The 15,310-nt window shown below is 42.6% G+C and overlaps 1 protein-coding gene across 5 annotated transcripts in view; it reads right to left on the bottom strand.

The window, feature by feature from the left end:
• NTN4 (netrin 4) overlaps positions 1 to 14,664 on the bottom strand; it is a 107,554-nt gene extending 92,890 nt beyond the window's left edge. For 2 of the 5 annotated variants that reach the window (XM_036458708.1, XM_036458709.1), the window contains exons 1-2: positions 13,402 to 13,556; positions 9,831 to 10,360 (exon numbers count right to left, since the gene is read on the bottom strand). In XM_036458708.1, coding sequence (XP_036314601.1) covers positions 9,831 to 10,360; positions 13,402 to 13,456 — 585 coding nt within the window. In that variant the 5' untranslated portion in view covers positions 13,457 to 13,556. Of the gene's footprint in view, positions 1 to 9,830; positions 10,361 to 12,896; positions 12,921 to 13,401; positions 13,557 to 14,642 lie in introns of those variants that run through there. The other 3 variants (XM_045587645.1, XM_036458706.2, XM_045587646.1) reach the window with 3 other exon arrangements.
• Positions 14,665 to 15,310: the final 646 nt, after the last annotated feature.

Here is a 15,310-nt window from a genome sequence, read left to right as displayed (position 1 = left end):
AACACTTAAATGAGATAACCATATAGCTCTCATGCCTTAGGTAGACACTCTCCATCACATTCTGCAAATCAAAGTTTACAACATACTAAAGCAGAGAACATGTGTACAAATGCTATCTTTTAATTTCATTGTTAATACTGTGATGAACCAAGGGCATTCCAAAATTAAATTGCTCTTATAGTTTAAATTTTGAATCTAAAAGGGAAAAAAAAAGTTGGATAAGTTAAAATAAATATGAGGCCCTTAAACATGAAGAGATTTTTGAAGGTCCCCTAGAGTCAGCATTTCTCTTTCAGCATGGTATTTTCAAAGATATCTTTCTCCATCTATACTGTTTCCTCTCTCTTTTCCCTTATCATCTGTTATCCAACCAGTGCTTTCCCTTCCCCCTATTTGTTTTGGTTTGTCTTTTGAAAGCTTTAAATTGCAGCTCTCATGCCTTCTCTCTCACTTGTCATTTTAGAATGCACACCCACTGTTCTGACTGTGGCAATTCAGTGTTATTCAGTTCATACTGTTGCTTAATGAAACAACTGTTGGGCAAATGGATTGGTGAGACTGGCTTGCATATAAGCCTTGACCATTTCAGAAGTGTTTTTGTAATGGCAGTTTGATCCTGCCCTAGCCTAGGCTCAGCACTTGGAGTTTCCTCTTTCCTATCCACACCCACTCCTGTGATGATCTCATCCAGTTTCACAGCTTTAAATATCATCTCTAAACTGATGACTCCTAAATTTATATATTTAGTTCAGATCTCTCCTCTGAGCTCTAAACTCACAGATCCAACTACCTACTGGGTGTCTCTACTTGGATATCTCATAGGCAACTCATACTTAATGTGTCCAAAAATGAGCTCTTGGCATCCCTCTCCAAATTTGCTCCGCCTAGAATATTCTCCATCTCAGTAAATGGCTGTTCTATTCTTCCAGGTGCTCAGGCTAAAAACATCCTTACTACTCTCTTTCTCTCACATTCCACATTCAACCTTTCGGCAAATGCTATTCACTCTCTCCATATAATAGTTCCAGAACTCAACTACTTTTCACCATTTCCATTGCTCCCCTCTGTCCATGCACCATTAAATCTAGCCTAAATTATTTCAATATCATTCTAGCTAGTCTTCCTCCTTCCCACTTTGATTTTTTTCTTAACATACATGTCAGAGTGATCCTATTCAAAATACGTTGATTCTATCACCCCTCTACTTAAAACCTCAAATGGCTCCCAATGTCATTCAGAGTAAAAGCAATGGCCTTCAAATAATTACTTGTAATAACTTATGGTTCAAATTGGGACCAATTTACAAATTTACCAATTTACAATTTACAAATGAAAGGGAATGCTAAAAATAATTAACAGGCTTTAACTGACCTAGGTATATGTTTGGGACATCCTGGGTATCTCCTTACTTATAGTACTCCGTCATCTCTGACCCCCGACCTCACCTACTACACTGTACTTTGACCTGTGAGTGACACAAAGTGCATGGCAGTGCAGAGGAGGGAGAGATTACATTTACCAGCTTTTCAGACACTGCAGTAACTTCCATATTCTTGGCATGATTCATTTTCCTCATCTTCCAGAGCCCCAACTTCTAATAACCCCACTATAATATGTAGGGTTCTCCATTACTTGTATGCCTCTTCCAGGTGCCTATTCCTCATCTGTTCTTCATTGTTCACCCTTAACTTGTCAATGTAATACATTCATTACTAACACAACATTTAAAATCTTCTATCTCAAAGTTTCAAGACTATTTTAACCAAATAGTGGCAAAGTTAAACCATCGAATCAAACAAATACTAAGCAAAAAAAATGCTAAACAGATTTTATTGATTTTATCTCTGGGGTTATTCTAATTGTTATGTCATCTCTTTTTTTTTATAATATATTTTATTGATTTTGTACAGAGAGGAAGGGAGAGAGATAGAGAGTTAGAAACATCGATGAGAGAGAGTCATCAATCAGCTGCCTCTTGCACACCCCCTACTGGGGATATGCCCGCAACCAAGGTACATGCCCTTGACCAAGCCAATGCTCGCTCCATTGAGCCAAACCGGTTTCGGCATGTCATCTCTTTAAATACTTTTAATTGATAATCACCCTGTGTGTTTTCTTTAAACCACATGTGTCAAACACAAGGCCCGCGGGCCAAATCCGTCCCGCCAGGCCTTGCAATGTGGCCCGCACCGTGCTGTCATCACTGCACTCCGCTGCATTTCCATCACAATGACAGTTTATGACTGTTCAGTAAACCATTCGGCCCGCAATTTAGGCTGGATTTTAGATTTTGGCCCCTTCTCTGATTGAGTTCGACACCCCTACTTTAAACTAAAGGCATTTTTGGGAAATGCGCTGTTATAAATCTCTAGCCCTACCCCCTATAGGGAAGGTATACAGCCCCAGGGAATGGATAATTGAAGCACTCTAACCAAATATATACATTATTCTATTTTTCAAGGAAGTTCAACAAAATTGTAGCAGAGAATATGCTTCAAAGTAAAACATTAATACATAGGATGACTAAGTTAGGAAAACTGCTTAAAGCAGTTACTGTCTTGATAAAAAGTACTCTCCTTCCCCCTAAAAAAAAAAAAATCAAATAAAACTATGCAAAGTGGTATGGAAGGACTTTGATACTCATTCACATTTAGCTCACTCTAAATGCTCTAAGTGCAAAAAATATTTGTTGTAGATAATTTTCCTATCAATGTAAAAAAATCTACTTTTTTTATGCAAAGTTCATGCAATCATTTACAAATTATCAGTTAAACAGTAAGTGGTATATAATACCTAATAATTGCTACAGCAATTTAATTTTAGTATAGGATTTAGTGCTTTTTTACATTTTGGATTTATAATAAAGCTTAATCATTTAAATAATTTCAAGGCAAGCTAATAATCCCAGCTCTAGCTCAGGCTAGCTATTATTTATTTATAATAATTCCTGAGCATTGATGCTGCAGAAATAGGCATGAGCAGATTTCAGTGACTGAAGAAACTGAAATTAGTGACAAATTAGAGAAGAGTTCTACTCATGTACTACTTTGCTTTATCTTTTAAGTTTAAAAATCCAAAACAGTGCTTAGCACATTATAAATGTAAATATCTGTAAAAACCTGAATAAGTCATTTATCATTTTCTGCACACTTGTGCCATACAGACTTTATCATGAGGTATTGAAATATAATCCTTCCAATGGCCTAAAGCAGGAATGGGGAACCTTTTTTCTGCCAACAGCCATTTGGATATTTATAACATCATTCTCAGGCCATACAAAATTATCAGCTTTAAAAAATTAGCCTGCTATATTTGGTCAAACACTTAATTATCTCACCCCTAATGCTTTGGTAGCACCAGACCAATGATTTCACGGGCCTTATATGTTCCCCACCCGTGGCCTAAAGAGACAAATAAATACTTGAATCTTGAAAGGCATATTAACTGCACAACATATTGGGGAAATTAAGCATGTACTATATCGTGTTATTTAATAAACCAGTCTATAAATTGCTACATCTACTCTTTTCCTCAGTAGATTACAAGCACTGTGAAGGAAAGGAATGCATATAGTTTTTGTATCTTTCACATTACCTGGCATGGCACAAAGGAAGTTTAACCTAGTGCAGATAGCACTGGGCTTGACATCAGGAAATACATTTTTCAGCTGACTAATTGTACACAAATCAGTCACTTAACTTTCTTTAGGCTTCAGATTACTCATCAGTCATATGCTTTTCCATCCAAGACATTTAGCTTCCTTTCCTCATTCCAAGAAACACTAATCAGAGGGATTTTTACCAATGTTTGTCATTTTAACACACAACTTCATTTCCCCATATCTATAGATGGGAAGAAATGAAACCCCTTAATTACAGATTTTGTTGGCTCCTAAAAACTTTCTAGGAACTCCAAGTTCTTATCATGGTTTATTCTATCAAATCTTTTAATCATTTTCAGAACAGTAAGCCCTTCCCTGCCATGCCCTGCCCTGTTTTATTTTCTCCTTAGTTCTGATTTACTATCACACTCTGACATACTGTACATTTTACTTAATTATTTGTTCTCTCATCCCCTTCCCTCCACTGAAACCTAAACTTCATGGGGACAGGAATTTTTATCTCTTTGGTTCCCTGCTACATCCCCAGCATGTGGAATGGGATCAGACACAGAAACTCAAAGATTATATGATGAATAAATGCATGAATAAATATTATTTAAGATCTTTCATTAATGGCCTTTCCTCAACCACAACTTATCCCCTATTATTACCAACTCAATTTCTCCATGTATATCAGGGTTTCTGAATCATATCCCTACCCAAGCACTTCATTCTTCCATCTGTGTCATTTAAAGATATTCTCCTACTCAGCCCCTGCTTTTATGTCATTCCTGTGTTCATTCATTCAGTTACAGATTTACTAATTGCCTACTGTGGCCCAAGCAAATGCTGGGAATACAGGGGAAAATAGGACTGATGCAATCCTTACCCTCTTTAACAACCCTTGCCTAGTACTTCATGAGACCCAAACCCCCTCTGTTCTTGGCTTCTCTATGCTGCTGCCTCCCATCAAATACTCCATATTCATAATGCCCTGGAAAAAAAAATAACCATGCTGTTTGTTTGGTTGCTATCTAATTCTGAATAGAGTTCTAAAAATAATTTAATGGAACAGGGAGCAAATGATGCTAACCTCTAAGGAGATGACAACTACATCCCTTTAGAGTTGATTTGGAATAACTGGAATGATGCTGTTTCCTAAATAGTGATCATTAAAATTTCAGTTCCATGAGGCCTGACTGTGTGGGCCCAAAAAAGCTTGCTACATCTCCCCACTTACTTGTTTTTGTACCCAAAGCTGATCTGAGGTGCTTCTTTTCATCCTGAAAAAGTCTAATTAACCTATCATCTTCAGCTTCAAGGTGATTATTATTTATTGTTCCAACTAAATAGGAGACTACCGTATTTTCCGGCGTATAAGACGACCCCCTAATTTTACAGTTAAAACATAGGTTTAGGCCTATATTCGCTGTATAAGACTACCCCCCACTTCCGAGGCAACACCAGTTCTTTTTTTAATAGACTGCCTCTCTGACTCTGGCCAATCTGAGCAGGCTTTTTATGCATGCAAATTATACATGTTCTGTACCCAAAGCTACACTGTGTTCTAGTAAAAAGCCTGCTCAGATTGGCCAGAGTCAGAGAGGCGGTCTATTAAAAAAAGAACTGGTGTTGCCTCGGAAGTGGGGGGTAGTCTTATACAGCGAATATAGGCCTAAACCTATGTTTTAACTGTAAAATTAGGGGGTCATCTTATATGCTAGAAAATACGGTAAGTCCTCAACTGACAGAGGGCCTTGATGTTTAGCCATGCCAAGCACCAAGTCTGTCTGGGCTTTAAAAAAAAAATTATTGAGATATATTTTAAAATTAAGAATTATATTTATTTACAGTGTACAATTTGATCATTGGATATACATATACTAGTACATTGCAAAATAATCACCATTTTCAAGCTAATTAACATATTCTCACCTATGTTTTTGCATGTGTTTAGTGAGAACACTAAGATCTATCCTCTTAGTAAATTTCAAATCTATACATACAAAAGCTTAAGCAACCATTACAACCAGTCGCTATGACATACACTGACCACCAGGGGCAGATGCTTAATGCAGGAGCTGCTCCCTGATGGTTAGTGTGCTCCCACAGCCAGCCAACCTCCCATGGCCAGCCAACCTCCTGTGTCCCTCCCCCTGGCCAGCACCCTGAAGAACCCCTATGGGGGTTGGCCAGCCAACCTCCTGGCCCCAATAGGTCCCATTGGGAATGGGCAAGATAGTCCCGATTGGCCTGATCTCCGGCCAGGCCGAGAGACCCCACCTGTGCACAAATTTGTGCACCGGGCCTCTAGTATACAATAAAGTCTTGTTAACAATAGTCATGTTTGCTGTTCATTGGATCTCCAGAAATGATTCATCTTGCATAACTGAAATGTTGTACCCTTTGAACAACGTCTCCTCTGGCTGTGTATTTTGCCAGGATTTTGGTGAACACTTTATACCTTCACCCCAGCAATTCCCAAGTTGGGCTCTGGGGATCTCTGGCGTTCTGAGAGATAGCAACTGCAGTTCTAAAAAAAGAGGGTCCCAGGAACAAATGAGTTTGGAAGTGTTTCAACCTATATTTCCCTCTTGGAGATATAAGATAAATAATGTGAATATGTATGTATTTATAAATGTTTAATTTTGTTAAACTCAGTCAGTGTTTCCAAACCTGATTTGGCATGGAACCTCTATTCCTAGACCACCACTCACATCTCAGAGGACATTCCTGTTCTGAGGAATGTTGTTAGGCAAATTCTTTCTTACCTTCCTGTCATATACAATTAATAACAAATAGTTATAAGAGTGAGCAAGGAGAGAGATATGCATATAATCTCTCTATGACCAGTTCTTGGGGGTCAATAGTGAAGAAGAAAATATTTTTTTATGGAACAATAATAGATTTAAAGCCAGAAGACTTATGATTTAGTCCTAGCTCTATGACATAGCTACCTTTTACCTCTGAATCTCAGTCTGCCTTCCTATAAAGGAGACACATTTTAGGATAGCTCTACCCCATTCTTTGAAACAGCTGGCCAGTTTAGGAAGTTTTATTTTTAATGTATTTTTTTATTGATTTTAGAGAGGAAGATAGAAATATCAATGATGATAAATGCTCATTGGTCTGCTGCTTTCTGCACACCCTACTGGGGATCTGGCCCATAACTCAGGCATATGACCTGAACAGAAATCGAACCACAATCTCCTGGTTCATAAGTTGACACTCAACCGCTGAGCCACACAAGGCAGCCAGGCAATTTAGAAAATTTCTGTATAGCAGACTTAACTTTTATTTTAAAAGTATTCTTCTGGCCCAGCTGGCATGGCTCAGTGGTTGAGCATTGACCTATGAACCAGAAAATCGTGGTTCAATTTTTGGTCAGAGCACATGCCCAGGTTGTGGGTTCAAATCCCCAGTGGGGGACATGTAGAAAGCAGCTGATCAATGATTCTCTCTCATCATTGATGTTTTAATCTCTCTCTCCCTCTTCTTCCTCTCTGAAATCAATAAAGATACATATATATATATATATATATTTTAAATTAAAAGTATTCTTATGGGTGGATTTTTAGGCCTACTATTTGAAAGTCCTCTTTCAGGTGACTGGTGCCTTCAGTTCTGTAAATGTAGGTATCTGGTGTGTTAGACATGAAACTACAGGCTCTCTAAGGCCTGAAAAGCCCAAAGAAGTATTTTGGAATAAACAATGGAAATAAATTAAGTCTGAGATATATTTATCTTAGCCTAAGTAGTAGGATAATATCTTTAGAAGTTTTATACAAAATGGAGGAAGTTATAAGTCTGTAATATTATAAATAAGCAATAAATGAAATTTGAGACTACTATTTGATACTAGATTCATTGGCTTAGTTTCTTCTCACTCCATTTCCAAAGATAGAAATTGATGATACAGAGGTGTACTGTGAAATTAATTCATAGCTTAAAACTAATTTACTCCCCAGAACAACATAGGAGAGGTAGGTAATAATCACTTCTGGGAAGGCTTGCCCTGGTCCTTCCTTTGAGGAAGACTTTCTTCTACTCTCTAACTCAGAAGGGAAAGATTCATTCCCAAACCTGCCCTCTAAAGGGAAGAAATTCCATTATGGTTTAATGTACATTTACAAATCTTGATTTTATCATTAAGATATGTCTGTTGAAATAACTACAGTAAAAAATGTAAAAACTGGATTAAAAATTCTACTGTACATTGAAATAACTAACAGATTTTAGCCTTCATCTGCTTTAAATTTTGATGTAAGCATTGATGACAATAAGTAGTTTGGGTTTAAAAAAGATAAGATCTTTGTTTTTACTATAGGTTAATCAAATGTTACCTTAGTCTCTCTAAGTGATTGCTGGGCCATTGTAATACATTCAATGTAATGTTTGCTAAGCAAGCATGCCTGCCATCTGGTTACTGAAACTGTATTTTTGCTACTTCATAGATACACATGGCCCAGTAGCACTGAGATGTAGGGAGCTGATATCAGCCTGTGGATCATTTCCAAAGCAATTTGAGAGTTCAAGTCATTCATTTGGTAACACCAAGTGTTCTCCACATAAGAAAACATGAGTCTAACTTATCTGTCTCTTTCCTTTCCTGGTATCTTTAAAAATGCCTATCATGACAGGGTGCTCATGGATTTACAATATTAAGCCAACTTTAGGGACCATGAAGAAAAATGGAAAACAGTCTGTGTGCTGTTTGTGCCACATTCTTTGGTTCTGGTGCCAGTGGCACCATTCCTGGTCTGCAAAGTGCACACAGAAGAAACAGCTGGATCATATGGCAAAGTCTATATGTGCCTATGGTAGTGGGGGGAAATTGTTTTCCAAACCAACCTTTTCACCAGGCCCCAGGCAAGCACCCCCCCATCCCCGCCACTCCCCCCCCCCCCCCCCCCCCCCCCCCGCCACACACACACCCAGCCAAACCAAAGGCACAATTACTAGCACTGAGTACAGTACCTGGGATAGTAAGGGCTCAATAAATGTTTACTAAATACTATCACCAGGGAAATATGCAAAAACAAATACTGCTAAAAGAGTGCTTCTCTTAGTCTATAGCCTTTGTACTATATGCATTAGATAGATGTATGCCTGACAGCTTGTCTGGGCTTTCTTAACCTTAATGCTATTGGCATTAGGGCTAATAGTTCTTTGTTAGGAATGGGAGAGGTGCTATCATGTGCTCTATTTAGCAGCATCCCTGGCTACCACCCACTAGATGCCAGCTGTGTCCCTCCCCCCAGCAAAAATGTCTCCAGATACTGCAAAATGTCCCGAGAAGGGAGATGGTGGCAAAATCAACCCTAAGTTAACAACCACTTATTTAATCTGTGTATTTATGACATGTACCAAAATTAGAAATTTCATACTCTTTCTCTGCTCTTTTTATAAATCAATATTTCTGAAGGTATTTTATTCTTTTAATCTGCTTTCACCCAATTTTCTCTGAAATTTTTCATGTATCTGGAGGTACATTAGGTACATCCGTATAAGTTTAAAAGACCTGTTTCCCCCTTAGGAGAACAGAAATATGAAACAAAGAGAAATCACCCTATACAGAAAAGGGACTAATAGCTAAGGAGAGTGTTTCTGCAGCATGAAATTGAGATGATATTGGGCCCAGGATAGACCCAAGACCCTGAACTGGTGGAGGTATCTATGAGTACAAAAATAACTTTTGTATCTTAAAAAAAACAAAACTACCTTCATTTGTTTGCTGTGCACTCTTATAATCTTAACAACAAAACTCCACTGTTATACAAAGTATCCTTCTGACAAACAGATTTTTTTTTCCTCCCTTGGCTTTATTTTTATTTACTTCCTATTTATGTTAACAGTTTCAGGAAGATACCAGCATGGGCTCCAGGAACAGGCTGTCTCAGTAACTTCTGCCTCCTCAGAGGCACAGTAAGTAGTCCTACTGACTGATTAAATTATTAGCCTTTCAACCTCTGATGATATTGGGGGGAGGGAGGGGGAGAAAAATTAAAGTCTTAGAATTCTGACTTAAACCCAGTCAGTGGGCAACCTGCTTGAAAATGACTACATATCTACGTCTAAGGGTGAGAAATAATTTATGACAAATAAAGCTCATGAAAAATTCTAATTTCATTCATGTTGCTACAAGTATACCTTCATACTTTTAAAAAAATGTGGGCTGGTAACATTTTTGTACCTTACGTACAGTGTAGACTTAAACGTGGGCCCTTACCTCTCCTCCAGTGCACGGGAAGGGACTGGAGTATCTAGAAGTGCAAATAGCTCCCTTCTTGACAACATCATCTTCCAGGCCAAAAGTAGCCGAGCAGTTAGCTGCAAAGTACTTGTAAGGCTTCCATGTCTTCCCAAAGTCCTGGGACCGGTCCAGCACCATGGCTGCCGGCCTGGGGGACTTGAACACCATAATTAGATGAGTGAAGTAGAATTCAGCTTCCAGATCTAACTGGATCTTTTCTCTGTGCACATCCTCAGCAGACTGCCACCACGTGCGAGGAAACCTGAAGGACGAGTCTGCCATGGCAGCTGGCAGGTGAGCCAGGTGAGGCTGAGCAGCATTGCATTTGTCACATTTGGGCTGCCGACAAGTCAGATCAGTGTTCTCGCTGTAGAAGCAGTACAGCTCAGTGGCGTTCTGACCACAGGTGGTGTCTGCCCAGAGTTTTCTCCCTAAAGCCAAATTTCCCATCTGAGGGTTACAGGCTTTCTCACAGCGGGAACTCATTCCAGCTACTCCACTCAGCCCTGGGGAAGGGAAAGCATATGTTATTCAAGACAAACCCATCTGGAAAGCTCTGCTGACCACCTAGTCCATCTCCAACCGTCAAGTTATCTCTAAAGAGCTTGAGACTTTCAGTAAAGAGGAAATCCTACCAAATTTGAGCAGGAATACTATTCTGTACTTAAACCTCATTTGTGTATGCAAGTGTGTGTGTGTGTGTGTGTGCGTTCGCATTTCATGCTCAGATGCAAAATTCACATGAAAGAAAAAATCACTTTAGGGAAAGGGCAAAAGGAAGGAAAATGGGAACATCGGGGTAAAGATAACAGGCTTAATGCTTTCTAGTACTTTGCTTTCTAAACATTTTCTATATTTGAAGTATACTTATTTGTTTTTGATGTCATGACTTAAATAATATCCCAAACAATAATGTGTTTAAGGTAATTCAACTTAGTCTTTTAAGTATAATTTGAGTCATTAGCATTATCTAACATATTTATGAGAATGCATTAAGGAGGAAATGTTGAATCTATTACATTTTAAACCAAAAATATGAAGGGACAGCCCTAACTAGTTTGGCTCAGTGGATAGAGCATCAGCTTGTGGACTAAAAGGTCCCAGGTTCGATTCTGGTCAAGGGCATGTACCTTGGTTGCCGGCACATCCCCAGTAGGGAGTGTGCAAGAGGCAGCTGATCGATGATTCTCTTTCATTGATGTTTCTAACTCTCTATCTCCCTTCCACTCTGTAAAAAATCAATTATATATATGACACCTCTTTTAAAAAATATGAAGGGACAAATTACCTTGGAAAAGCAATGTGAGACATTTAATCATTAGACAATGGGATCACATTTGGGAGGCAAAGCTAGAAACTTTGGGCACTCAGATGTGCAATAGCTATTTTTAATATTAAGTAAATATAACCACGTAAAAAACCCGCTAAACTGCCAAATGGCAGAGAAGCTTATTTGACATGCTCTCTGCCTCTTGAGTACTAGGACAGGTTATATAGTAGTTACCTGTTTGCTTAACAAGAGAATGCTTACAGACTGGCTGCCACCAATAGCACCTTTAAACATTATCTGTGAACTAAAGCACCTTCTTAAAGAAATATGCAATTCCAGCCAAACAAAGCTCCAACAGACTTTAATGTTTCAAAATTTCCTAAATTGATAAACATTATCCACTTATTAACATCCTGAGTTTGTATTATTATCCTTTAATTTGGATTTCTTGTTTTAATTATGAATACCGTAAGTAAGATCATCTATTTTAAATATTAAGACAGACAGGGAAAGAAAGAAGAGGAAGTCAAACCCCAAATTCTGGCTAATTGAACGTCCGTGCTTCTAAAGAGGGAGCACCTCTGAACGTTATCACAGTTCTGTTGAAATGACAGCTTAGATTAAAACAGATATTTCACACAGGGAGAAGCAACAGCCCCGCATGGCCTTTGCAGCCAAAAGAAAGGGATTCCTTAGGCATATTCTCTACTTGTCACATCCAAGGGTGCCTCATGCCTGGACTCTGATAGCTGGGGCAACAGTTGCTTGTGGCCAGGATCACCCAAACACACAATGTGCTATGACTCACCTGCAAAGCATCTCAGGGAAAATCATATACTGCCTGTACAAGTATTTTTTACTTTAAACACTTGGCTTATGATATTTATTTACAACCTCTCGATTGCTTGCATGTTTTTTTTTTTTTTTTTCCATAACATGGTTTGGAAAGGGAAAGGTTTATTAAAGTACACTTTGTGGTTAGGAGAGCATGGATGAGTCCACACAAGGATCCATAGATAGGAAGAATTCAAGTAAAATCTTGGCCCTTTAAGGCTCCTTGGGTAAAGTATTGGATAATTTTCAATGCACCTACACTAACAAGAAGTCCAGAAAACACAGAAGCCAGGTAAATAATGGGTGGACAAAACACTTGGAAATCATCTCTAAGAAAGTGATCAGTCAAGTATATGGCAAGGATGCTCTCATGAGTCTGGCTGGTTTGGGATGCAGATTCTAGAGCCTGACTTTTACTGAGTGCCAGCATCTCTGGGGGCAGAGTGGAAGAAGTCAAAGGGAGAGGAAAAACGATGCTCACTAGCCACCAGTCTGTCCCTCCAGCCCACACTCTGTTCTGGAGCAAGCGAGATGTGTTTGAGAGACCCTACAGCTGACGAGTCCCTCACTTTCTTTCCCCCTAACACGCGGAGCTACACCTATGCCTAACTGGAAACCACGAGACCCTGAAGAGTGAGGGAGAGGAGCAGAAGAAGCTCCCACATTCAGAAAGGGCGAGCTAGGAACGGGTGGCCAAGAGTACCCAAGAAAGCCGGGATGGAAGTGGGAGGAAGAGCGCATCTGAGGACGCCCCTGCTGGCCTTCCAGTTCCCCAGACAAGGAGCAGACCCGCCTCCGACCTCCCGCGGAGCCTCGGCCAGGGTACCAGTTCCCGAGGGGCGGCCAGCCTGCTCCTTGCAACCCAGAGCGATCACCACTCTCCGTCCCAACACGGTCTCACTCCGTTCCAGACACTGCCCCGTGAGCAGGGCACTCACCTCGCCCCGGTGTCCCTACCTGGCTCCCGAGTACCCAGCAGGAGGTCGGGCACGGAGGCATCTCTCGGTGAGAGAGCAGCCCTGGCCCACGCGCGCCCAGGGTCGCTGGGCCACCCCTCCCCATCATTCCTCAGGCCATGAAGTGCCGGGGGATGGCGAGCTTGGTCCTTTGTTCCCTCACAAAGTGGAAAAGCAGTTGTTTTGTATTTTGTTTTTTTACTAACCCAAACCTAGAAAGAAACCAAGGTCAAGTATCTCAGGCTGGGTGCACCTATGCTATTGGGTTATCCAAGGGCTTGCGATTCGCAGTTGAAAAAAAAAAAAATCAATAGTATTTTAAACTGCGGAGACCGGCGAAAGGAGGCGGAACATGGCCACTCATTTCATCCCCGGGAGCGGAGCTCGGCGCTCCCGAACCGCACTTCCCCCTGCACCCCGAGACCTGAGCTGGAGAACCTAAGGCGCCAGGGAAGAGGGGTGGGGGGCCAGCCGCGTCACCACCCACCTGCGGCCACCGCGGAGCAGCCCCAGAGCAGCAGCAGCCGCGCGCAGCTCCCCATGTCCGGGAGGAGCCGGCAGGACCGGGGCCGGGCGGGTGCGGGATGAAGCGCCAGCAGTCCTGCGGAGGAGCCCGGGCTGCTCTCTTATTTCTTCCTTCTCCCAGGGTGCCAGGCGTGATCAGCGGTCGCCGGCGACCGGGGGCTGCGGGCCGGGGTCGCGCCGGGCGGCGGGGTGACCCTCGCACGCTGTCCTGGAGCGGCCCGGGCACCTCGGGAGCGGTGCGAGCCCCCGGACCATAGCCGGCCGGGCCGCGCTGCCCGGCTGAGCGGTCCCGCGGCTCCTCCGCCGGCTAGCCCGGGCTTGGCGCTCGCAGCAGCCGCCGCTGAACTTTGCGAGACCTTTCACTTCCCGGCCTCTGCCACCGCCGCCGTCTCCCTGGCGTCCTCCTCCGCCTCTCCCACCTCCTCCGGCTGCGGCGTCTCCGTCCCTTCCTTCTCCACGGGCAGTTCCATGGGATGCATTTTTATTGCACCGACACCGCGGCGCTCCGGTGCCAGCCCTCCTCCCCTCGCACCTCCACCCCTTCCTCCTCCCGCCCGCCCGCTCCCCCCCCCCGGCCCCCCCCCCCCCGCTCCCGCGCGCTCTTGACAGCCGCCGGGGTGGTGCAGCCCGCGCGGCCCGGTCGCCACCGCCGTCAGTCTTCCCCGAGAGGGATCCCTTCTGGGTTCAGCCAGCCGCCCTCCTCGCCTCGCTGCCAGCTTGTCCCGCCCGCCTCAGCCCCCCACGCGCGCTCGGCATCTCGGCCCCCAGCTTCCCTCGCGCCCCTCCCGGCGCTTGCCCTTCACCTCCCTGCGTGACCCCCCTGATGCCCTGCAGCACCCACAGGCCTCCTCTGGGAAGCAGTCTCCCACCTTCTCCCGGAACATTCCAGAGAGCAGTTGACTCTCCGGATCAGGTCAGGGCATGCCAAGGGGCTTAAAAAACCGCGAAACAGGCTAGCGCCTACTTCCCACATCCCCGAGCAAAACAAGCCCTCCTCCCTCTCTCCCCCTGCATCCCCGTCGCCCCTTTTCTGGGAGTCTCGGGACCCCTGAAAGGACTTCCCTCCACCCCACCCCTCACCCCAGCCCAGCCAGGGTCACGGGCATCAGAGAGCGCACGGACAGAGGGCTAAGTGTCGTTCCCTGCTTCTCTGCCGCCTTTGGGGGGCCGGGAGGACGTCTGGGCTGAAAAATCAATACTTACTTTATGCTAGGTGTATCCATTTTGATGTAAAAGGTATCCCCTAATTCAAACTCAAGGGTCACAGGACTGCCCCTGGGCAGTTTAAGAACATCGTTGTCTAGCGACAGGGGCATGACAAAGAGCACGTCTTCCTCGGTCCTCCCAAGCACTTTCACTCTATAGAGTGTGTTGTGCTGAGAAACAATAATGATGTGGAATGTTATGGGGAACATTTTAGTAGCAACCACAAGTAACTAATTGTGGAGAGAATCGCTCAAGGCTGCTGTTTATAAAGAGAATAAATAACACTTGAGTCTACGACTTTTGCAACTTCTATGAAAACATTGTTCGATGTACACTTCTAAAGAAATTGACAAAGTTAAGAAGAAAGCAATTTTATTGCATTGTTCATTTTGTGCCTTTGAATATTTTCCAGAAAATTAACTGCTTTACAGACACCATTCAGTTCTGTGTGTTACTGATGAGGACAGTGCAGAGCTTTGGGGCACATGTAGATGTTATTTATGACTCAGCTGGGACTACATGAGAAAATATCTCCCAGGAGGATCTGGGGTGAGATCAGCATCACCTATTTGGGAGATTTTAATGTAATCTTATGGACAACACTGGAAAGTGGCAAATAATATGAGATGGCAATTCATATAACACTTTAGAAAATAAAACCTTTG

The sequence above is a fragment of the Pipistrellus kuhlii genome, unplaced genomic scaffold (genome assembly GCF_014108245.1).
Source record: "Pipistrellus kuhlii isolate mPipKuh1 unplaced genomic scaffold, mPipKuh1.p scaffold_m20_p_3, whole genome shotgun sequence".
NCBI classification, from domain to species: domain Eukaryota; kingdom Metazoa; phylum Chordata; class Mammalia; order Chiroptera; family Vespertilionidae; genus Pipistrellus; species Pipistrellus kuhlii.
Note: the sequence above shows the minus strand (reverse complement) of the source record. Positions and strands in the feature narration are given on the sequence as shown.